Raw genomic sequence first — 24,969 nt, forward strand, 5'->3', positions numbered from 1 at the left:
ATACCCTATGACATAGGAACCCAATACTTAAGTATTAACATTGCAGAAACTGTTGGTCATGTACCCAAGGAGATATCTGTAAGCACAAACATAGAAACATTTATTTTCTATTTTGCTAATTCAAAAAAGTTGGAAAAAACCTAATTATCTATTAATAGGGGAATGTTTAAATAAGTTGTGGTAGAGTCAGAGAAAACCTGAAGCAGAGAAATTGGATAAACATGGATGAATTGCAAATGTAACACTGAGTGAAAAAGCAAGAAGGAGAAAATTAGAATATTACACCGCTTATCTATATATACACATAAGTAAAAAGAGAAATGCATGGGAATGATAAACACTAAATTCAGAATAATGGTTGCTTCTGAGAGGAAGGAGCCCTGGTGCACAGTGGTTTAGAGCTTGTCTGCTAACCAAAGGGTCAGCAGTTCGAATCCATCAGCCACTCCTTGGAAACCCTATAGGGCAGTTCTGCTGTGTCCTACAGGGTTACTGTGAGTTGAAATTGACTTGACAGCCACAGATTTCTGAGAGGAAGAAAGAATAATTTAATTAAGGATGGACACCCAGAAGGCTTCGGCTATATTAACAATATTAGATTTCTTAAACTGGGTGGTGCATTCATAGGTGTTGGCTGTATTTTGCTTTAAATTCTTTTGTACATGATAAATATTTCAAGATAAAAAAAGCATGACATAATTTCTTGGGATGATAATATACATACTTGTGAACTACAAAATATGTGAAGTGCAATGAGTTACAGATGCTTCAGTGCTCTGGCTGTTCTAAATAGTTGAGATCTCAGGGAAAGTTCCCATCCCAAATCACATAGATAATTTCCCTGTTTCCAAGAATCAACAGAAATTTGTCTAGGTGTCTCAGTTCCAGACTGACATTTAAAGTAATGCTATTTCCTATTCTGTAACTAGTTACTACCTGGTGAAGCTGGGCTTTGCCTGGGGGCCTTAAATCTGTGACTGAAGGACAGCAATTGGTTCCCAATCCTGGTAGACATCACAATCACCTGGGGTAGGCTTTGAAAGTCTAAATTCCTGTGCCCACTTAGATCTACTCACTGAGTGTATGCACTTTACATATTTCTAAAAAGCATTTTCATTGATTTTAGCAGGTCCGAAGGCTCAAATTTGAATACAGTGACATAGGAGACATGTGTGTTGATGGTCTAGATTAGGTTTTTCCCTTGGTTACTGGAAAAATCCTATAAATGATATAATCTGGTCACTAATTAGCTTCTGATTTAGTGACTCCTTAGTGATTCTCCAAGTTTAGATTATTTCAGAATCTCCTGGAGGGCTTGGTAAAACACAGGCAGCTGGGTCCTACCCCTACAGTTTCTGATTCAGAAGGTCTGGGGTAGAACACAAGAATTTGTATTTCTGACAAGTTCCCAGGTAATGCTGCTGCTGCTGGCCACAGGAGATACTTTGAGAACCACTGGATTAGATAGAAAATTAACAAGAACTCCTGGGGCCAGGAAAAAGAGCTGGGGCTCTAAGCTATAAAGATGTGAGTTTGAATCCTTGACTTAACCTCTTCATTGCTCTGTGAACTTGGGTTATGCAGGTAATCCTTGGTATAGTTTATATGGGCATTTACTTGTTTTTTATTGGTCTCTCTCTAGATTATAAGCTTTGCCAGAGTAAGAACTGTGTCTATTTTATTTAGCAAGTGCTTAGAAGAGTACTAGGTACATAGTGGGCAGACAATATACTTGCAAAATAAATGAATGTGTGAGGTACAAATCTGTTTTCTTATTTGTGAAGTGGCCAAGATGTCTCTCATAAAGGTAACGCAGATTATTAAGACTATATTAAAAGAACCTGGCACACAGTAGGTGCACAGCACTTCCTTTCTTATGTATTAAGCCCTCTCACCTTCTCTTCCCTTTTCACGTATTTAATACTCCCTATGTGCTTGACCTCGCTGGGTGGTGTAAATGGAGTTAATGTACTTGGCTGTTACCTGAAAAGTTGGAGGTTCAAGCTTACCTGGAGGTGCCTCAGAAGAAAGGCCTGGTAATTCTGAAAACTCAGCCACTGAAAACCCTTTGGAGCACGGTTCTGCTATGACACACATGGGGTCATCATGAGTTGGAATCGACTCAGTGGCAACTGTTTTCTTTTTACTGGCTTATGTCCTTGACATTATACTACAGAAATGATAGGCACTTTACCTGCCTTTAGGGAGCCCTGATGGCACCGTATGGAGCTATGGTGGTGCAGTGGTTAAGAGCTCGGCTGCTAACCAAGAGGTTGGAGTTTGAGTCCACCAGCTGCTCCTTGGAAACCCTATGAGGCAGTTCTGTTCTATCCTATAGAGTTGCTATGAGTTGGAATTGACTCCACAGTTAACTTTTTTTTGGTGGCACAGTGGTTAAGTGCTTGGCTGTTAATTGCAGGGCGGGGAGAGGGGGGCTGTGGAGATGTGACGTCTGCTTCTGTGAAGATTACAGCCTTGGAAACCCTATGGGGCAGTTCTACTCTGTCCTATAGGGTTGCTATGTGTTGGAATTGATTTGATGGCAATGAGTTTGGTTCTTGGTTTACCTGCATTTTAGGGATTTCCATTTCAATTGGGAGGATGTGATTAAAGAGAGAGAACAGTTAGTCATAGTATCCTTTCCAGCTCCATGAGTGTATGTTTCTCTGTAAGGAGCCTTGCCTTGAGGAGACCAAATACCTGATGTAGACAGAAAGCATGAGGAGTGTTTAGAGCCTGGGACAAGCAATTTGCTTCAGAAATGGGATAGGGAGGTGTGGAAGAAGAGAACCAACACTTAACCCAGTGCTTCCTGTGTACTGGACCTTGTCTGGCCCTACATACATTATCTAAATTAATTGCATTTAACCTTTAGAGAATCCAACTGAGGTAGATATTATTATCCCCATTATGTAGATCAGGAAGCAAGACTGAGAGCTATGAAGGGAGCTGCCAAGATCACACAGCCAGTAAGTGACGAAAATGTGGTTTAAGCCTAGGTGCGTTTGATTTCAGAGCCTTTACTCATTCATTTGACAAATATTTATCAGGGTCTTTTTTTTTTTTTTATCATGTACTAGTCACTGCGTTAGATGATGGAGACATTTCACTTAACTACATCATGTCGTATGGAGAACAGAAATACTGTCTTTTGCCAGGTCCTCAGCCCAAATGAACAGGTGGTATAAGTGAGAAGCAGCAGGTCTGCCCAGGGAGCAATGGCCCCATTGAATGGATCTGTAGAAGGGTGATCTCCATGGTGAGGCTATCAAAACTCATTTCCCCCTTGGAATCCTGGACGCCAGCCAGTGCTTCTGGCCATCCTCTGGTGAAATGAGATGTCTGGGGTGGAGGAACAATGCCAGTGTCACGTTATGGAAATTACCTCTTGATCAATTCAACACTATGAAAATCTCTCTTAAAAAAGAGACGCTTTGCAGGTGAGAGTCAGCGCATCTTTTTATCCCGTAGAAGCTGCCTCCCGCAACCCAGAACCACGCCAGCTTTATTGCTCCAGAACTAAAAATGCTTGTGATGTGTTTTCAGGTTAAAATAACATTATTCTCTATTTTAAATATTAATACGTTGCTTTGTAGATAAAGTAAAAGCGGAAGCTCCCCACTTGTCAGATGTAATTTCTGGGCCCCTGTGGATCCTTACAGATAGTGCAATAAAAGTGCTGCTGATGAAGGAGCGGAGGGTGGAACCACTTGCTTGGTGCCTGGCTCGGAAGCCTTGAACATGAAGTAATTCCTGTCTGAGACACAGAACACAAGCTGGGGGATTTCTTCACATCAACACAGCATCCATCAGAGAAAATGGCGGCCAGTCATGTAGGCTTATCGAAGTCTTCTGATTGTTGTGGATTTTCATTATCAAGATGGCTGACTATCCCCTCAATTTCCCTTTGATACATTCTAAGCTGATTATGCTGTTACCATTTCAGAGGGTAAAGAAATAAGGAACAAGACTAGGTGAACTGCACTGAGTTACTGGATGTTTCAGTGGTTTGTGTGTTCTATATAGTTGAGATCTCGGGGAGTCTTCCCCCCGCAAAAGTCTTTCACAGAGGCCAAGGCTCTCTCTGTCTGTCTGGTGAGTTGGGGTCCGAAACCTTTCTCTTACCTGGACATCACTGTCTCCGTTAACAGCTGAGCTGTCACTGGGAAGAGAAATTGATTACATTTTTTTTTTTTAATGCTACAGCTGTTGTTTTTTTTTTTACCTCAGCTGCTTCCCATAATTCCGCAGATGGTAAACATATGTTTATAGGCACATAGAAAAAGAAGCTAGATTAGATTCCTCCCATCTTTAATTCTTATTTTTCCTTTCATGTGGAAAGTCAAAATCACAGAACTGGGGAATATTATACTTCGGTGAATTAATATTTCTATGCATTAAGACTTTGGAAACAGTGGGGCAGCTAATGATATGCTAATAAGCTGACAGTTTTTATTGATCATAATGAAAGTTGACAAGTGTCTTGGCTTTTATGCCAGCTGGAATATTTTATTAAGTGTCTTCAGGGCAGAAATATATAATTGGTTGCGTTTTGAAAATCCTTGTGAGTTTCCCAAGTCTTATGTTTTGTTAGTCTGTTGCCAAATCTTGGGTCCTTGCCAGTTGATAAACAGACCACATCTTCATCCACGTATTTACATGCCCGGCAGGAGCTCTCCCCGCCCCCTTCCCCTTTTCCTTTCAAAGCAATTTGTTTCAGTGTTTTAGCATAGAAAAAAATAAGAGCCATTTCCTTCAGTGTAAACATAGATCTGCAGGGAAATAAGAGTGTTAAAAAAGAATTGGCATTTGTTTGGCAGTAAAAGCTGCTTTCATTTGTATCGGAAACCTCTGAGTGTTAGGAGGGCTTGCCTAATCTTAGTTTATTCCATACCAAAGAGTGTCTAATGGCATAATTTTCTAAACTTTTTTTTTTTAATTGCGTCTTTCTACATTTCATACTGTGAAATGAGAAATGTTCTCAGAACCATGGAAATAGTGGTCGTTAGCTTCCCAAACATTAAAAACCCATAATGTACAACCTGCCTGGTGCAGATTTATTTTTCAAGGCACAGTGAGCTGACTGCAGGAGGTAGAGGAGGCAACAGGTGGACTAGACAAACGGGAAAACTGTCATTCGCCTACCTACCTTCCTTCCTTCGGTACTAATGGTAAAAGCCTCTTAATCGTTCTTTGCACTTCAGGGATGCATTTCCATCCACAGATCCGCTGAGGTTTCCCATTGCACTAACAATGAAAAAACTATCGTTTAGCAAATTAATAGCGTAAACATGATTGCAGGGGGAAGTCGCAGGCTACCTAAAACAACCTCTGTCTTCCAGCACTGAAAAACTGTTTTAGCAAACTGTTTGCATCAAATGCAAATAATTGTTCCATAAACTTGGTTAGTAGCCATCCGTGAGGGCAATTTAGAACCCCATTTTGGTAACAGTCCTTTATAGCCACATCTCGCTAGCTCTTGTAACTATGGGGCTTCCTCTAATATATTTTTACTTACGTGTGTTGTAGTGGCACAGCACGGGTTTTGGAGTTAGTAGACTTGTAGTGCATGTCCAAGGACTAAAGTGTCCATTAGGAAAGCTACTAAAATATCTGAGCCTTGGGTATTTCACAGGTAAAATGAGCAGGTGATCTGGCCCTAGATCAATAGTTTTCTCGTTGGGGGGTATCAAAATCACCTCAGAAGTTTTTAAAAAAATATATGTGACTGTTCTGTCCTAACTCCTCCAAAATGCTGATATGTACGCCTGTGTTAAAAATGAATGCGTAATATGACCTTCACAGACCCTGCTGTTAGGTATTGTTGAATTGGCCCCCAGCTCATGGGGGCCCCATGCTGAAGGGAATGAGAAACGCTACCCAGTCCTGTGCCATCCTCGTGATTGGTTGCATGATCAGACCATTGTGATCCATGGAGTTTTCATTGGCTGATTTTCGGAAGTAGATTGCCAGGCCTTTCTTCCTAGTCTGTTTTAATCTGGAAGCTCCTCTGAGGCCTGTTCAACACCATAGCCACACACATGAAAGGCAAGAATTCTACCACTGGACCACCACTGTTCTCTCATGGATCCTAACAGCTCTCAAAATTATGTGGTTTAATATTGTGTAATTTATAGTTTTTCAGAATCTGATGCCTTAAAAATGTTTACTGTGCCTGCCATGTGAAATATACTATGACAGGAACTGCAGGGGATGCTGAGATGGTAATACATGTTTCTTGCCCTCGTGGTGTTTACAATATATTCTGTTGTTCTTTATTTAGTTCCATATCAGTGGGATTTTACTCTATTCGTATGTGGGTTTTGGATGCTGTTTTAATCACCTGAGTTGGAATTGACTCGATGGCAGTGGGTTTTTTTTTTTTTTTTTTAACCACTGCGAACTTTTAGTGAGTAAACTCTATTACTTCAAAAGAAGCAGTGGTTAACAATAAAACACGTTTTTCAAAGTGGGATCCTTTGAAAGTGGGGGATCTTTCATCAGAATCATCTGGGATGCCTTTTATAAAAGCACCACCCCAACCCTACTGAAGCAGACTCTCTAGGGGCTAACCGAGAAATCTGAACTTTAAACACATACGATGATTCTTAAACTCAAAGCTTGAGAACCACTGCCACAATTAATGAAGTGAAATAAAGCATAGGTCTGAAAAAATGAAATCAAATAAGATCAACTAATACAGGCTCAGTTGGAGTTGCATTTTTCACTTAAGCGTAGATACATTTAAAGTTAAATGAGGAGAAATAATAGAAACTCTTTTTATTCCTCATCTCCTTTGGGAGAAGTTGCTTGAAGGCACATTTTCATCTATGGAAATCCTCATAGATGATTTTTTTTGGGGGGGGAGGAAGAGGGCTGGTTGAACTACTTTGTAGTTTTATCTTTTATAGAACTTCTTGTCGTAGTTTTATGAAGAAAACTACATGTTTGAAAGTTTCTTTTATTGGCAAATGCCTAGGCTCTGCGTAGTCCTTATGTCAGTTCAGTGCAAGACCTACTGGTTCTTGTTCTGGAGAAGATGCTGGAATATATACATATGTAGACATTCACATTCACTCACACGTGCACTCAGCCTTATTTGGATTACAGTTCGTGTTTGTACAGTGTATTGCCACCATTCTTTTAATCCAGCATCAAATTATATCCATTCAAGTACATTAACATTCCAATCTTGATTCATCTGGCAGGAACAAGTTTTTATGTCAGTTTGTGGGTTGACCCCTATGAGCTCAGGAAACATGCGCTCACACACGTACCCTGAGTGCTTTGGGCTTTTGTGTTAATGAGCATTGAGAAGCTGTCGGCTCTTATTTCTGGTTTTGTTCAAGTCAACATTATTGACCTTCATCTAATAAACTGTGTAACACACATGTGCCAAAGATTAAATGTGGCAAGACAGAAAAGTGAGAAGATGTAGCTAGGGGAAGGGTGTGGAGGAGGCCAGTTATAATGTAACCAAACTCTTTTGTAGAGGCATTTGAAAAAACAGGGGAGGGGAGGAAAACTGCTTTGTATCTGTTATGTTGCTGTGGCATGAGTGGGAAGGAGTATCCTTTAAAACTGGATTTTCCATTTGTTTTTGGAAAGCTGATTGATACCATGACAGATGTTCTCCAGGTTTCTAAATGTTTCTTTCCATGGCTGATAAACATAAGGATGATTTAGGGTCTGCTATTTATTATTTTTTTTAAATAATAAATAGATAAATAGATAGACCCATCCTTTTATGGTATATGTGCCTTTGCTACTTCCACGTTGCCTAGAGTGACCAACTGTCCCCCTTTGCCAGGGACTGGTTTCTATTTTTTTACTGAAATCCCATGTCCCAGAAAATCCCTAAGTCCTGGGCAAATCTGAATGGTCACCCTAAATTCACCCCATATTCAGTCTGGTTAGACAGATGTTTTTTAATGTGATATTCAATTTTTTACGATGATCTGTTCTTCGATGGAAATCTAGAGTTTACTTTGCCCTATTTTTTTTTTTTTTACTTAAAAGATAGTAAAAGTAGAGAGATGTAATTATGATGATTTCACTTTGTTTGCCTGTTTCATTGAATCCCAGAACTTGAGTGCTGAATCTTTAGCTTTTGTATCCAAAAACTATTTTTCCAAAACAAGACACCAAGGCTTAGAGAAGGTGGTTGACTTATTGTTGAAGTTCACCCAGTTAGCTAGAGAAGGATCCAGAACCTGAACCCAGGCCCCTTGACTTCCAATCCCATGCTTTTCTCATATTGTCACGTGCGTAAAATGTGCCGTGGCCCCTTGAAGGAGTTAACTTGCTTTGAAAAACTGAGCAGCTTTGTCCTGGGGAAAAGCTAATTCTCTTAGATTGCGCTCCATTAATTGCTCCTTGGTATTCCCCTGGAAGAGATTGTGAATTAATATTGAGAAGCCCTGGCAGGGCCCTCTTCCCCATGGTGAATTTGTCTCCACTCATAATCACAAACACTGCATCCTCTAAGAGGAAGAGGTTAATAAATGTATATAATTCAGAGGAAGAGGTGCTATGATCTTATTATTTCTATTACTATTTTCAATTCATATTTTATCTTGAAATAATAAGCAGAATCAAGCGTTTGCTGATGACCTTCTGCTGTTTAGAAAATAAGCACATGAATGTTAAATGTTGCTCCCTCTGAGAGACTTGCCACACTATCTTAAGCCTGTATTTTATTTATAGATTAAGCTCAATATTCTGAATCATCTTCCATCTGTTTGGTAATATCTCTTCCATCAAATGAAAGAAAAAAAAAAGTCCTAAAAACAGAATCTTGAAATTCAACTTGGTGAAAAAATCCAAAAGTCAAGTCAATATTTTCATTGAGAGATAGCAGCCCTGATGACTTTCTTACATTAAGGTTGTTCTTCCAGACTGAGTTATAGAATCAAAAGACATGTTTTTAATTACAGAGAGATGGTGAGGACATTTTAAGACTCACTAGCAAAGACTCATGTTACTCACTCAATTAGCCATGGAGCAAAGATCATCACGGAATTTTCCCAAGGTCGAATTTTATTTCCTTGACTGAATCAATAGAAATGTTTTAGCCTAATATGTTTCTATCATTTCCTTATTCCTACTTTTTATAAAAAAAAAATCTTGTAGATCAGCAGTATTTAATGTTCAATGATGACTAGGGATTGAGATGAATTTTTATTGCATCAATCTATTTTTAGTTCAATAGTTTAAGGCCATTTACTGATGCATCATTGGTGCCATGATGTCATTAACCAGCGGTAACTAATTGTTGTTTCTTAGCGTACATTTCAAGATTTCTGGAAGAGAATGGTTTGGAGTGGATCAGTGTGGATTAAGCCCAGCTCACCCTTAGAATGAGAATATCAATTAAAAAAAAAAAAAAACTAACCTGCACAGAATGAGTGCACATGGTTCATTTGAACCAGTGACTGTAACCTTAATGGTCACCTCTCTCTTCCATTATCAAGGGGACTATCCAAGATGGAAAAATCATCTTTATGCCGAATGGATACATCACACAGTGTCCGAACCTGAATCGCAGTAAGTAGCATTTTAAAAGCAGCACTTGTGAATTTTAAATTAAGATTTGTTGATAATATCAGAGAAATAAGTCTGGAAGGATTGATTCACATGAAACTCCTTGCAGTGCTGACTTCTAAGGTGGTGAGGGATGTGAAGGAGAACTTATTTTTTCTATCTTATTCTTCTGTGTTTTTGAATTTTTAAAAGGGATTACGTATCATTTACAGAACTAAAAAATTAAGTTAAGAAAAGGGTAATATTACAGCTTTGGTTCTGTAGGTTGATACAGAAAGGTACGTTTAATGTAATGAAATATATATATGTTTTTTTAATATATGTATAAAATAATGTGTTGTTTAAATTTCTTGACCTGGATCTGAGTTTACTTTCTCCACACTTCATGTTTTCTGTTTACCTTTCAATAAAAAATGGGGTTTAATTTTAATTTAAAAGTGTTATATTGCCCTTCTTTTGAGTTAACAGCCCCTTCTCCTATTTCCTTTCCTTTTGCTTTTTAAGAAAGATCCAGGTCTGAAATCCTCTGTGATTTCGCTCCAGTTTCAAAGTAATACTTTCAAACAAAAAGCAAAAACCCTTCTACATAGCAAAATGCCTACTGTTTTAAAAATTTCTTACTGATATAAACACTGTATCAATATATATTTTATATTTTCTTTATTGAGCTTGCCCAACCTGCAGTGACTTTTTAAGCCTGGTTCAAGGAATAATGGATTTACAAGAGCTTTTGGCCAAGATGACTGCAAAAGTAGGTATCTGAATTTCGCTTGTGGTGTTTCATTTTTTTCTCTGTCCTATCTGGAATTTACAGTGATATGCTGTAATGGAAAGATTTTTAGCCTTGGCATCTGGAATATGTTACTCCCCAAATGGTTTATTCTTACTTGAAATAGGAGTATCTATAGGAAACATAACCAGTCATGTCTTTGAGACCATTAGGCTGTATCAAAATGTTCTCCTGAAAAATGTTTCAAAACAAGAGGCAATATGTATCACTGTAGCTTCCCTGGGAGTGAAAAGGCATTTGTCCACTGCTATGAAAGTGGGGAAAAAAAAAAAAAAATTTTTTTTTTTTTTTTTTTATTCAAGTGGTAACACTGTGAGAAGATATATGGTCAGAGCCACTGCTGCGTATAAGCTAATGCATTTTGGATGTAAGAATAATTGCCAGTAATCAGAAGGGGCAAAATAGCGACTGTTAGGAACAGATTACTGTCAAAGGAAGGCATTATATCATAGGTCTAATGTATGATTCATTTTAGGGCTGGCCCTGAGTTAAATAGCTAAGGAGGCAAAGTTGGCCTTCCAGATCCTTCAGTTTTATAATTCTGCATCTTTTGCTCCTCATCATCCACTCAACAAGCATCTTCTGAAGACCCACTATTTGCCAGGCTCTGTAATAGGCACCGGGCCCTGGTGGCGCAGTGGTTAAGAAATTGGCTGCTAAGCAAAAGGTCAGCAGTTCGAATTCACCAGGTGCTACTTGGGGCAGTTTTACGCTGTCTTATAGGGTCCCTATGAGCCGGAATCGACTCAATGGCAACATGTTTGGTTTTTTGGTTTTGGTAGTAGGCGCAAAGGAGGCAGTGATGAACAAGGCATGATATCTACCCCAGAGACATTTACATCGAGTACATTTTGGCAGAGCCAAAAATGTAAACAATTAAGTGCTTTAGTGTATATTCGTAATGTTTAGATTCATAATGAAAAGCCCTGAGCCTTGTGGAGAAAGGCACGGAATAAATGGAAAACGTGGCAAATGCTGATGTTATGATACCAGTCAGTTGTGGACATGAGTTCTGGCCTGGGGTGCGGAAAGAATTAGGTTGAGCCTAAGAGACATTATACTCTTTGAAAGGAAGAATTTTAATAACAGTGGAAATGATACATTAAACCTATTCTACCTGTGGCTGTGACTGCCCCCTGCTTCCTGCCATCAGCCATGACATGTGGGAAAAAAAATGGTGGGCAGGTAAGTGTTTGGGAGGTAGGGCTGTGTTTTTGAAAGCATAGATTGTACCACTGAAGATACTTCCCTGTTTCAAATGGGGTTTTTGGCCAAGCCGAGTCCCTTTTTTCTGGGAAGGAGAGATGGAGCACTTCTGTAAGAGGGGGCTGAGACAGGAAGTATTAGCTTTTCACTTCACAGTGCGGTGGAAATGGGACATGCAGGCAATAATTTGCCTTCCCAGCTTGTGGTGTAGAGAGGCTTTTATTTCATATTGTCTGGAGCAGCTTGATCTCAATACGGCTAATTATATTTTAGCTTGCTACCAAATTTTTGGAACAAGAAACATGCCACTCAGTCACAGGTGATTGTGTCTCTCCATCCCCCAGCTTCGAGGATGCCCGCCCGTTTCTTTCTCATTCTTTCCCATTGCAGGGAATGCCATTTTTCTCTTTTTAGTCATGCATTATCCGGAGCCACACTGAGCTCTGTCCTTCAAACATTATTATGTAAAATGGGCATTTGTGAGGCAGAAGATATTTAATTGTGGACAATTGCAAGCAGAAAATGGTTTAATCCACCTTCTAAACTCTGCCTCTGGCACTATGGCAGATTTATAAGTCTGTTTCTTCCAAACACGTGAATAGAATTATAATTTGAAAACTGAGTACTTCCATTTTCACTGCATAGTTTGGAATCTACAAGAATTGAAAACAGGAATTGGTGAATTTTTTCTGTAAAGGAACACATAGTAAAGTTTAGGCATTGCAGGTCAAGAGACAAAATCAAGGATATCATGTAAATAGTTAAGTCATTTAAATATAATCATTTATAAACATTTAAAATATAACTGTTAAAAAGCGTATAATTTTTTAGCTCACAGGCCATACAAAAATAGGTGGTGGACCTGGTTTTGGCTCATAAGCTTGTTTGTCAACTGCTGATATATATTTTTGGAAAATCACTCCCTAATACTAAATATTTATTGAGTGGTTACTATGTGTTAGTTTAACCAAACCAAACCCGCTGCCTGTCGAGTCGATTCCAACTCATAGTGACCCTATAGGGCAGAGTAGAACTGCCCCATAGAGTTTCCAAGGAGTGCCTGGCGGATTCAAACTGCGGACCTTTTGGTTACAGCCATAGCACTTAACCACTACGCCACTAGGGTTTCAATGTTTAAAATTTTATATTCATTATCACTTTAAATTTCCTGACAAAGTCTATAAACTAGGTTTGATCTATTAGCCCACTTTACAGACATGAAGACTGAGATACAGGAAGGCTATATAACTTTTCCCAAGTTAGTGGATGGCAGATCTGGGACTTGAACTCAGGTCCGTAGATCTCGAAAGTTGAATAATGGCTGAGAAAGTTTATGGTGGGAGAAGAAATGGTTGGAAAGAAAGAGAAAATGCAAAGAGGGAAGGACTGATAGATAGAAGGAGGTAGATGCTACCAGCACAAGGATGGAGATATCAGCAAGAAGAACGAGCAAGTAAAAAGAGAGGAAGAGTGCCTGTTTAATCATTTTGTTGAGGTGAGATAAATTTTCAGATGGCTCCTATAAGGAGTGAAGTGTGAACACAGAGCTTGTGGCAGCTTTTCAGGGGGGAAAGTTAGAGCAAGAACGAGGCTTCTTAACTCACTGTTGTGGCTGTGAGTTGCTTGTTTTCCTTGGAAATATGTGGAAATCCTTTGAGTCCTGGGTTGCCATTATCTATACTTCTGCCAGGACCCTCAGTACCACAATCATATTCAATTATCTGCTTAAGGATTTTTCAGGCCACACAGACTGGTCATAAGTAGACTGCAAATCTAGGTTAGGCTAGGTGAATTCTTAAGAAAGATTCTATGAGAATTTTCTTAAGATTTTCTCCCTCCAGCAAGTGCCAAGGTGAGAATCGGAAAGTTTTCTCTCTAAAACTTGCTTAAATCTTGCTTCTTTTTTGTTCACTCTTAAACTGCGGGTACAGCCCTTTAGGGTTTCCACGTATATGCAGGAGTTTCCTTTAAGACCCCCCTGCCCCATCTTAGGCAGACCCAGTTCCTTACCTCCTCTTCTTGCACCCTGTGCAGCCATCAAGAAGGAAACTTAAGGGCTCCATGTTTTTGGCTTCCTTTTTTTTTTTTTAGGATCCCTGCTGTCACTTTGTCTAGGCTTCTGCAGATTTCTTCCTTTTCTTTCAGATCAGGGATGGTTTTAAGAAGTTTTATTTGTATATTTTATGCAGCATTTTAGTTTGTTCAAATTGGTGAAATCTTGCAGAGTATTTAGTCAACCATATTGGTGGAAGCGGAAGTATAATTGACCCTTTTAGCAGAAATGGAGTGTGGAGATTAGCTGCTTTTTCCTTGGAAGATGTTTCTGGGCTGGTGATTGTGAGGGAAACTGGAAGGTAAAGAACTATTGAGATTCGAAGAGAATTCTATAGCACCAAATCTGTTTGGACCAGGCTTTGTTGTTGCTATTAGCTGCTGTTGGGTCTCCCTTCAACTCATGGTGACCCCATGAGCAATGGCACAAAATGCTGCCTGGTACTGCACCTCCTCATGTTTGTTTGGGGATGGGACTGTTGTGATCTATAAGGTTTTCATTGGCTGATTTTCAGAAGTAAATCGCTAGACCTTTTTTCCTAGTCCATATTAGTCTGGAAGCTTCTCCGAAACCTGTTCAACATCACAGCAACACGTGAGCCTCCAGTGACTGATGAGTGGTAGCTGTGTGTGAGGTGTACTGGGTGGGAATCGTATCTGGGTCTCCCACATGGATGGTGAGAATTCTACCACTGAACCATCACTGCCCTTGGACCAGGCATTGCCTTTAGATAAAATAAGCCTTTTGTGGCAAAATTTAGCTAATAGGTTTCTAAGTTTGAGAGATTTGGTTTGAGTTGCCTAGCACCCATGAGTAAAACAGGTATGCAGTCATATAGATCATAATGGAGATAGGGCTTTAGAATTAGACTGGTCTGATTATGAGTCTCCTCTTTATCATTTCCTTGAATATTTGTAGCCTTGAAGAAGCTGAATGACTTGTTTCAACCGCAGTTTCCCCATACGTAAAATAGTGATAACTACTCCTGGTTTTGTAAAGATTCCATGAGAGTTAGTTTGGTGCATGGCTGGTGTTGGGCATTTAATATGTGGAGGTAGTTATTTTTAGTGTTCAACCTAAGAAAATGTACACCTTACCCCAGAAACTTGACATCACAGACACTGACAGAGGCTGCAAGTTCCTGTAGGGCCTTGGTTTAGAGCTAGGCTCCAGGAGGACTTAGAAAGCAGCAGGAAGTCCTCACACTTGGGTCATAGTAGAAGCCATGGAATCCTATCAGGAAGCAAGTCCAATATAGAAGCCAGACAAGACCTGGTAACCAAAGTCAGATTAAACCAAACAGATGCAGATGCCAGATAGCCCAGGGGTCTGCCTAGGAGGGCTCACCGCTCCTTTTCTCCTTTCCTGTTAGGAGAATGTTGATGAATGGCTGTTTCCTTGCCTGATACAGGTGAGCTCAAGGGTGATGCTTGTACCCATCTTCAGATGATGGGGTTAGAGTAGATAAGAGCCCTCTTTTGGTGGTCTGGTAAAACCACACTTTTTCAAGGCAGAGAAGGTATAGGGCAGCTACCTAAAGTAGTAGCCCTTTTTTGTCATCTGCCACCTCCCTTAATGACCCACAAGAGTCCACCAGTCCCCTGATTTACTCTGGAAGTTATGCCAGGTAGTCTTGACATTTTTGGGCTTAGCACGTTCTGATAGGGCCCGGCTCTGTCCTGCTCTTGCATCCCACCCATGCTGTAGTCCCAGTCTGCCTCCAAGCTCAGGAAGAAGAAGTGCTCTAGCATCTGGGCATTTCTTGATTACCATAAATCTTTGACATATCTATGCAAATCAGGTAGCACTTAGAGTGACATTTCAGCCTGTCACATCTTTTGAGACTTTCATTGTTTTGAGAAGTTCAATAGTGATTTTTCAATTAAGCTTAAAGGTTTAACACAATGGTAGACTTTTTCCCCACTTCCATATAGCGAATGCCAAATAAATGGTATTTCAAATGAAAAAAAAAAAAGCAATCCACTACACGACTGATGTACTCAGATCCACTCATTGACCTCTTACTGTGAAAAAGAGCTCAACTGTCTGTCTTTGAACGTGTAGAGTTAAGAATGAACGATTCGGTCCGTGGTTGCTGAAATAAATGCGCCAAGAAAAGGAGAATAGAGATGTAGATTTGATACTGTATCTTTTGGGCCTGCAGGCATTCTTGGAGAAAACCGTAGGTAGTGTACAAATAGCTTTTGAAAATGAATTGTATAAATTCAGCGTGCTAATACCAGTGACAGAAAATGTGATTCATTTTTCGATTCAGAGTTGTTTTTCTCCTTTATTTATTGTTGTTACGGGATTGACAGGGGAGAGGAGGTGAGGTTACATATTAAGTACCTTTGAAAAGTAGCTTTTTGCCTGACTATCCCTTTGCTTTTGTGCCTATCTGATGTATTCTTATTATTACAGAGATAAGGGTTTTCACTGTTGTCAGAAAAGGCCAAGTAAATTAAACATGTAAACAGAGTTCAGAAGAGAAACAAAATCAGCCCTGAAAATAACTTCCATCATATTGAAACTGAGGCTGTCTTTGGCATTATTAAGTTTTGTAGGTGAGCAAAGCTCAGCTTTGTTGGACATTGTTGGAAATGGCCAATATTACCTTTCGGCAAGTCCCTGGATTTTCAGGAAACTTGGATAGACACAGAATTGTCTTTTGAATCATTTTGTCTTAAAGACGTTACCTTCTCAGAGTGACAAACACTAGAGCTGTTCCGGATTTTCAGAGTAAGGCAGGTACGTTTCTACTCATGGACAGATGCCCCGTTCCATGCCACTTCTAGGAGGGGAACAGAGCTAGTTCAATTCTTTCCTGGTTAAATCCGAGCCAAACATCAATCACTGCCTTATATAGAAATTAGGGGGACTATGGAAGTCAACTGTGGGGCAGTGGTGGTTCACTGGTAGAATTCTTGCCTTCTGTATAGGGGACGTGGGTTCGATTCCTGGCCAGTGCATGTCAAGCACAACCACCATCCATCTGTCAGTGGAAGATTGCATGCTCTTATGATGTTGAACAGGTTTCAACGGAGCTTCCAGACCGAGGTGGACTAGGAAGAAAGGCTTGGTGATCTACTTCTGAAAATCAGCCAGTAAAAACCCTGTGGATCACAATAGTCTAGTCTGCAACTGATATAGGGATGGTGCAGGACTAGGCAGTTTTTTATTCTTTTGTGTATGGGGTTGCCATGAGCCAGAGACCGACTTGATGGCGGCTAACAACAACATAGGGATGAAGTAAAGATAATATAAGTTGTCTTTTTTTTTTTTTTTTATCTCTTCCCTATCTAAGCTTTCAGTTGCTTGGTCTTAGTAAGCTATTGGCAGTGTACTTTACCAATACTTCCTAAAGAATTTCTAAAGAAATTCATTATCCTAGATTCTGGGAACTCTGTGATTAGCCTAGAGTTTTAAGTGAAACTTGAATTTTTGGAAGATCATTTATTATTAAAAGGAGTCATAGGAAGCTAATACTTTAGGCATAGTCAACTCTTAAATTTTTGGAGGCTAATTACTGTACTTGTAGCTTGTCTAGGGTCCTATTTGCTATTTTCTCTGCCCATTGGCATCACCCACAAAAGCAGACAAGGTACAGGTTTTCCTGAGAAATTCCAAAAGCTTATACGAAAAAGATAAAATAAGTGAGAAAAGCCAAGGTTGGAATTATGTACAGATTCCACCTCTAGAGGCTAGTGCTCCTATGAGTATAGAGAGGAGCATGTGCAGAATGGAGCCATAGTTCATGTGGAAAGATGGTGGGAATTATCATTCCTCAGGTTCAGTCAATATACCTGCATCATTACCTTGAAATAATCTTAGTTGGATCAAAGAGATGTCCTGGAGAGAGAAACTACTCAAGACATGGAAGCATAAGTGTGATTGAGAGGGAAAAAAGAAACTGATGAATTTTTAGGAAATGGTATTTGCTTTTCAGTCAGACAGTCTCTACCTAAGGAAAAGAAAAGCAGAATAATATGAGTACTAGGTTGAGCTATTCCTTATTATGAAGGTAACAATAGAAAGATCATACCAGGAGCGCTGTGTTAAGGTTTTGTGTGGCATTTTTAAAGACAAACTTAAGTAGGCTGCATAGAGAGTGATCTGGAGAGAGGATTGGAACCATATTGTGAGGAGCGTTAAATGAACTTGGCAGTCCTGAACCTGGTCAAGAGTAGAGCAAGGCAGGGATGGTGGAGTGAAGGCGTGATAACCTCAAAGATTTGAAGAGAGATCAGACTTGTTCAGGATGGGTTACAGAGCAAAACTAGATCTAGAAGGAGAAAAGGAGAGTGATTTCATAGCCCAAAGCAAGAAAGACATCTCGAACATTTGGAGCTAACCAGGAAAGTGTCTTTCCTTCGAAGATAATGAGTAAGTAACCCATCCCTGGAGGTGAGTAAACAGAGGCTGGATCATCTTTTGAAGAGGTTACTTGTCAGAACATTCAAGTGTTACAACCCCTTTCAAACAGGAGATTCTAATATTCTGTGACTAATGGCAACAGTTAAGTGGCTTAGAGAAATGAAAAAGGTGCTTTGACAAAGTCCTGACCTGCCACAGGGTTTGGTCACCTCTCCTGACCTTCATCTGACCACCAAAGAGGATACCTGGGGCATTCTGTTTGGGGGATCCTGATCTGGGGGGAAACTATATCCTCTCATGACTTTTCCTTTTGCTAGCTCCAGCTTCCCAGAATTTTTTTTATGGGAGGAAACAATTACTTCCTACCTTGTAAACCATAACACTCTGGTTAGTGTGTGAAGAACAGGAAGATGATGGGGGGAGATAAATGGAAGTGCTTCCCTGTTCCTGATTAGATCTCCTGTAAACATTGTAATGAGTCCTTGAGAACACATTCATTACTAGTGTTTCATTGTGGGCTTGGGGTGAAAGTACACACGATTATGAACATCCATGAGGTCCCAGCGATGCAGTTTAATGTCTCATTTGGTATTCATTAGACCATGGGAGCCAATATGTCTTCAATTTAGAGTGATTCTACCTCGTGTTTTAAAACAAAACAAAAGAACCTGCTAAGAATCAGCAAGTTGTGAGTTGCTCTGAGCATTTTTTCTCCCTCCTGCTTAGATTCTTTTTTTTTTTTTTTCTTTCTTGTTGCTATTAGCTTTGTTAGGACACTGCAGTTGAATTACAGAAATTACACACAGTAACTCTTGTTTGCAGCTGAATTATGCAGAGACAAGACTGAGTCAATTAGAAAACTGTCATTGCGAGAAGACCTGCCAAGTGAGTGGGCTGCTCTATCGAGACCAAGACTCGTGGGTGGATGGTGACCACTGTAGGAACTGCACGTGCGAAGTAAGCCTGTTTGTGAATAAATGAAATAAAAAGCTTTTTTAGAGTAAAATCCTGGTTCTTGGCTATATAATGTTAACTCTGAAAACTATTTCCTTTTTACTAGGAGCAGTCTGAACATTGTTTAAGGAATAAACCCAAACCAAATCCATTGCCACTGAGTCAATTCTGACTCATAGCCACTCTATAGGACAGCGTAGAACTGCCCCATAGGGTTTCCTAGGTCGTAATCTTTACAGGGAAACCCTGGTGGCGTAGTGGTTTAAGTGCTACAGCTGCTAACCAAGAGGTTGGCAGTTCAAATCCACTAGGCACTCCTTGGAAACTCCGTGGGGCAGTTCTACTGTGTCCTATAGGGCTGCTGTCTACTCTGTATTATAGGGTCACTGTGAGTCGGAAATGACTCAACAGCAGTGAGTTTGGTTTTGATTTTTTGGAATCTTGACGGAAGCAGACCTCCACAGCTTTCTCGCACAGAGTGGCTGCTGGGTTTGAACTGCTGACCTTTCAGGTAACAGCTGAGCACTTAACCACTGTGTCACCAGGGCTCCACTTAAGAAAGAATGTCACTTCTTATATAATAAATGCTTGGAAATTAAAATCTGTGTTCCTTTGACAGTACATTCTAATTTGTTCTAATATTGTTAAGAAACTTATTGTTTAGAATTTGGAGATTAGGGTATAAAGGGAGGAAGGGACTCTGATTTTTTTTTTCATGTGTATGACTTAGAGACATCGATTACATTAATTATGATGTGCAGCCAGCGGAACTCCTTTGATTTTTCAAACAACCTAGTGCTTAGCTTCATTCAGAACTTTATTCCCTTGGCTTATTTTAAAAAGGGGCTTTTCTGAGTGTTTTCACTGTATTTTTTAGGGTACCCATCACCTGTTACAGAGAATTGCAAGACTCCCTTTTCAGAGTAGCTTTCATTTGTAGACTGCTTCCTCTGTTTCAGAGAATTGCAGCAACCCCCAAAATTTGTATGCAAACCCCGTCCAGTTGAAATTATTTGATAACTATCTGAAGAAGAATGCCATTGTTTACCCATGAAAATACAGAACAGCTTGTTAGAGCCTCACAGTGATTGACAGGGTTTACAAAAAGGGTTATTTATGTTCTTGTAAAAATGGCTTTTTGTTTTCTGCCTAATCTACTTAGCCTGCACGGGCAGGTGGGATGAAGCCAGTGATGTAGATCAGAAAAGTAATTGAGGTGGCACGGGTTCATTTGGGCTGGAGAAAATACTTTATTTGTGGTCCTGGAGTGGACTGGAAAACCCTGGTGGCATAGTGGTTAAGAGCTATGGCTGCTAACCAAAAGGTCAGCAGTTCGAATCCATGAGCTAGCTACTCCTCGGAAACCGTATGGGGCAGTTCTCCTCTGTCCTTTAGGGTCGCTGTGAGTCAGAATTGACTAGATGGCAACAGGTTTTTTTTTTTTTTTTTGTGTCTGTTTCCCTGATGAGGTTTCTGGAATGGGATGTGAACTTTCTCCACAGAGGGAGCTTTCAAAGGACACCCCTGAGATTCCTTTTCCTGTACTTCCTTTCTCAGAGTGGCACCGTGGAATGCCGAAGGATGTCCTGTCCTCCTCTGAATTGCTCCCCGGACTCTCTCCCCGTGCACATTGCTGGCCAGTGCTGTAAGGTCTGCCGACGTAAGTACTGACCGAGGGTCAGAGTGGCCCTCTGTGCTTCAAGGTTTATTTTTTCCTCTTTTTTTTTTTTTTTTTTACAGCCCCAACTAATTAATATTGATGAAATGAAGCACCAGCAATTGATGTAACATTTAATGTATGATAAGAGCTGCTGTCCTTTAGTCACCTGTGAGGTGGCAGACAGTTTACATGGATTATTTTCTTTTAATTCTCACATCAACCCTAAGTGCTATTCTTTCCATTCTGTGTGGAAGAGAATGATATTCACAGGAATTAATTCACTTGGCCAGGATCAAGCAACTGGTCAATGGTAGTGTTGATATGTAAAGTCACAACTCCAAAGCTCCGTGTGCTTTAAAAAACAGTTGCTGTCAAGTCAGCCCTGATTCAGGGCAACCCCACCTGTGTCAGAGTAGAGCTGTGCTTCAGTTGGGTTCAGTGGCTGATTTTTTGGAAGCAGATTGCCAGGTCTTTCTTCTGAGGCATCTCTGGAGGGACTTGAACCTCAGCCTTTCAGTTAGTGGGTAAGCACGTTAACCATTTGCACCACCCACAGACTGCCCATGTGCGTTGCTCCCGTTCATTCTGAATGATCAAGTTAGGGTCAGATTCTGTATTTTGACTGTTTGATATTCTGACCAGATTCTTCTGTTATTAAAGGGCCTTTGTTAGGAATTTTGGCATGTGCACCAGTTAAAATTCTGAATTCCATTCACATTAAATAGTTGACCTGCCGATTACATAATGATTTTGAAAATCATTTTTTTCTCCCCTGGTCTGGATTTTAAAGGAAGCCATTTTAAATGAAATAGTGAAATAAAGTTAAGATAAGAAGTTAGAGTAGTGCTTGATATATCCCAGTTATGCTAAGTGCTTTAAATCTCTTTGTTACTGAATCCTCACAATAACCCTTGGTTGAGTACTACCGTACCCCTGTTTTACAGGAAAGTTAGGCTTTGGGAAGTTTAACTTATGAAGGTCACAAGGCTGGTGAGTGGCAGAGATGAGTTATGAAAATAGTTCTGCCTGACCACAGAGCCCAGAGTCTTTTCATCAAACATTATGTTCTTCTATAGAAAAGGAGAGTTTAGATTAGAAATGTGATCCCCTACAGATAATTTTCAAAGTCATCTTCCTATTGAAAGCAGTGCACCAATGTCATTAGGCCTTTAAAATGCAGTGATCTAGCTTTTGCCAAGAGCAGCATGTGATCTTAGTATGACAGTGGAGGTGGGGAGAGCTGGTCTGGTCATGCCAGCCTAAATCTTTATTGAACTCTTTCTAAAGCAAGTTTGGAATATTCCTCCTTTTCATGATTGCCACGGTACACACACTGCCCTGGAGGGTGTACTTGGTGTTGATCTGTAGGGAAGAACTTTTTGTTTCTGTTCCAAGGGCTTTTGGAACAGATGGCTCAAGGGCCCCGATGTTGAGATTAGAGTTTGAACCCACAATGAAAGGGTAGTGGTCAGTAGGTAACGATCATTTCTGTAGTCTTGATATTCTATGTGATAGTCAACAGAGGAAGATGTTGAATATGACAATAAATTTGTTTAAAATATGAGGATTTTTTGTATTCATCATATTCAGCTTGCAGGAGACCGTTTGTACACGGAGCAGATGGGATCGTGAGTTGTTTTGTGTTTTAACCTTTTGGCTCCCCACCCCTTCCCCGGCAATTTAGAAAAGCAATGGGTTAAAACTTTGCTACACAGGATAACGAAAACATCGGTGTGTTTTTTGCCTTTGGAATTAACACCAATTTAACTAAAATCAGAAAACCAAACCCATTGTCACGGAGTTGATTCTGACTCATAGTAACCCTATAGGACAGAGTAGAACTACCCCATAGGGTTTCGAAGGAGCGGCTGGTGGATTCGAACTGCCGACCTTTTGGTTAGCAGCCAAGCTCTTAACCACTGTGCCACCAGAGCTCCCCAGGTTAACTAGATGATGCTCATTTTCTCAGCAGCTCTGATTGGTAGTTTATGATTTAATAAAATGGGAATATGAAGAAATTATTAAGAACACTACATAAAAAACCTAAAAGTAAGACACCATTCAACAGTGTCTGTTTTTTTTTTTTTTATTAAAAGGTTGAGAACCTCTGGCCTAGAGGGTTTTCATTTCTTACTAGTTTTTAACTGCATTCAGCAGTTACTGAGTGCAAGTGTGTGGAGTAGTGATGAAAGAGCCTTCCCTGCTTCAGAGGAGCTCACTTTGGAGCTAGAGAGATGGTTTACAGTGTCTAGAGTCGTGGGTATAGTAACGTTAGGTGTGTGGAAGGGGGTACTGTGAATGCTCTGAGGAATGGCTTGTGGGAGAGTGAGAGGAGGATATTTGTGGCAGGCCTGGAAGGCTTCCTGGAGGAAGTGGCACCAAGCTAAAGACTTCTGGCTTTCTAGAAGATGGAAGAGAGGAAAATGAGAATTGACAGAGTAGCGTTTTCATACCAGCTGGTAGAATTTTTGAAGTTTTCAGATATCTTCACATCAGAAAAAGGATGCAGAATATTTATTTACTTTGGTTGTTCCTTTCAGATAAAATTTCCTAAGCTATGTGCTAGGTTTGGGCGAGGCATTATCCTAGGGACTCTGAAAAAAGGCCTTGATCTGATGCAGGCAAAAGGGGCCAATACATAAAAGCAGGTTGTTTTGTCTGTTGACTAAGTGTTCATGCATGGAGCTGTAGAACTTACAGATGAAGGCACACATTTGAAAATAGGCTAGAACTTTCTCTAAGTGTCCATGTCTTAGTTCGTTGCCTGAAAAAGTACTCTGGCCTGTTCTGATCAAAAAGCTCAAACATTTAAACTGTCTTTAACAGCATGGGAATTTTCCTAGGGTGGCAGGATCAGGCCCTGTTATCGGAATGTTTCTTTATCAGTTGTTTGGGAGGCATCAGGGCGCACTCAGGAGAGTCTTACAGATTCCTTAGACTTGGGTATAACAGTCCAGGAAGTGGTCCAGGAAGTGTTTCATTCCTTGAATATATTGGATGACTGCTCTAGTCATACCTAGCTGCAGCGGTAGAATCATTTGGTAAGCTTTTTGAACTAGAGGTTCCTGGAGCCCCACTCAGACCTCCCACGTCATAATCTCCATAGTGTTCCACTGTTTGGCTGATGTCCTGGAATCTGTATTCTTTTGATAGATTTGAGAACTACCAGAGATGGGAGGGAGGGAGGAGGATGGAGCAGAAATTTTTCAGCCATGAAAAACGGCATTTGCAAGCGATAGACGTGGCAGAAGGAAAAGCTGAAGTCTGTTTGATGATAACAGGGTTTGAGGAGGTATAAGGTAGAACTAAAGCTTAAAGGTAGATTGAGATGTGATGGAGATCGTTTTCAGTTGAATCCATCAGTTTTTGTTACTGAGGGCTCTGTGCCAAGCACAGTCTACAACTCTGGACAGAACAGCTGACAACGAACAACCGTTCACTCTCTGTCAGGTGCTATGTTAGCTACTTTTATGTGCACTAATTCATTTAATTCTTCCCCAACAACCCAAATAAGTGGGCTCTACTGTTACCCCATTTTGCAAGTGAGGAACTGAGGCACAGAAAGGTGAAGTAATTTGTCCAAGGTTGCACAGCCTTGGTAGAGTCAGAATTACAACTCAGGTTTTAGTCTGGCTCCAGGGCCAGTGCTCTTAACGTCTGCACTCTATCTCTACTCTCTGGGAGACACATGTACCATCTTGGTTACAATAGAGTCTATTATATAACATGAACACTATGTAAGATACAGAGATACCATTAGTAAGTGTTTATGTGTGTGTATGTGTGTAAGAAAAACTTTACAGGGTAGGTAACAGCTTAGCAGGTATTGACAAATGAATAGTGTGCCAGGTGGACAAGGAGAGTAAGAATACACCCACTCAAGGGAATTGCACATGTAAAATCATGGAGATAAACACAGCATAAGTTTTGCTGCTCAAAAGCCAGGTTTTAAAGCAGTCATGGCATAATCAAGGAAATACATTTAGAAAGACCACTGTGGCAGGAGGGTGGGAGGCAGAGGGGCAGAGGAGTTTGGTCATATTTCAGGTGAAGGTAATGAGGCCTGCAGGGGAGATACAGAGAAAGGGATGGATATGAGTGGTGTTCAAAGGACCTGGTGCATGGTAGACACCCCATAAACATTTGTTGCATGAAACAAATGTTTTGGGGGGAGGTCTGCAAGGGAGAATTTGCCAGACTTTGAGGAGCCTATGGGAGACTTACGGGGTGATTAACAGAAATAGACAGGTGGTAGAAGTAGTTTGGGGAGCGATCCATTCTGTTGGTATGTTTGAGTTGGAGATGCCCGAGGGACATCCAGTGTGATGTAGGCGTCTTATTCAAAGCTGAGGTGTCTGAAGCCAGAGCTGTGAAGTAGCTCGTTGAGAG

At 40.3% G+C, this 24,969-nt stretch overlaps 1 protein-coding gene across 3 annotated transcripts in view; it reads left to right on the forward strand.

The window, feature by feature from the left end:
* Nucleotides 1-24,969, forward strand: part of NELL1 (neural EGFL like 1) — an 851,548-nt gene that overhangs the window by 178,527 nt on the left and 648,052 nt on the right. For all 3 annotated transcript variants that reach the window (XM_049890717.1, XM_049890719.1, XM_049890718.1), the window contains 4 exons: nt 9,474-9,546; nt 10,212-10,294; nt 18,789-18,923; nt 20,478-20,580. In XM_049890717.1, coding sequence (XP_049746674.1) covers nt 9,474-9,546; nt 10,212-10,294; nt 18,789-18,923; nt 20,478-20,580 — 394 coding nt within the window. The remainder of the gene's footprint in view (nt 1-9,473; nt 9,547-10,211; nt 10,295-18,788; nt 18,924-20,477; nt 20,581-24,969) is intronic.

The sequence above is a fragment of the Elephas maximus genome, chromosome 7 (genome assembly GCF_024166365.1).
Source record: "Elephas maximus indicus isolate mEleMax1 chromosome 7, mEleMax1 primary haplotype, whole genome shotgun sequence".
Taxonomy (NCBI): Eukaryota; Metazoa; Chordata; class Mammalia; order Proboscidea; family Elephantidae; genus Elephas; species Elephas maximus.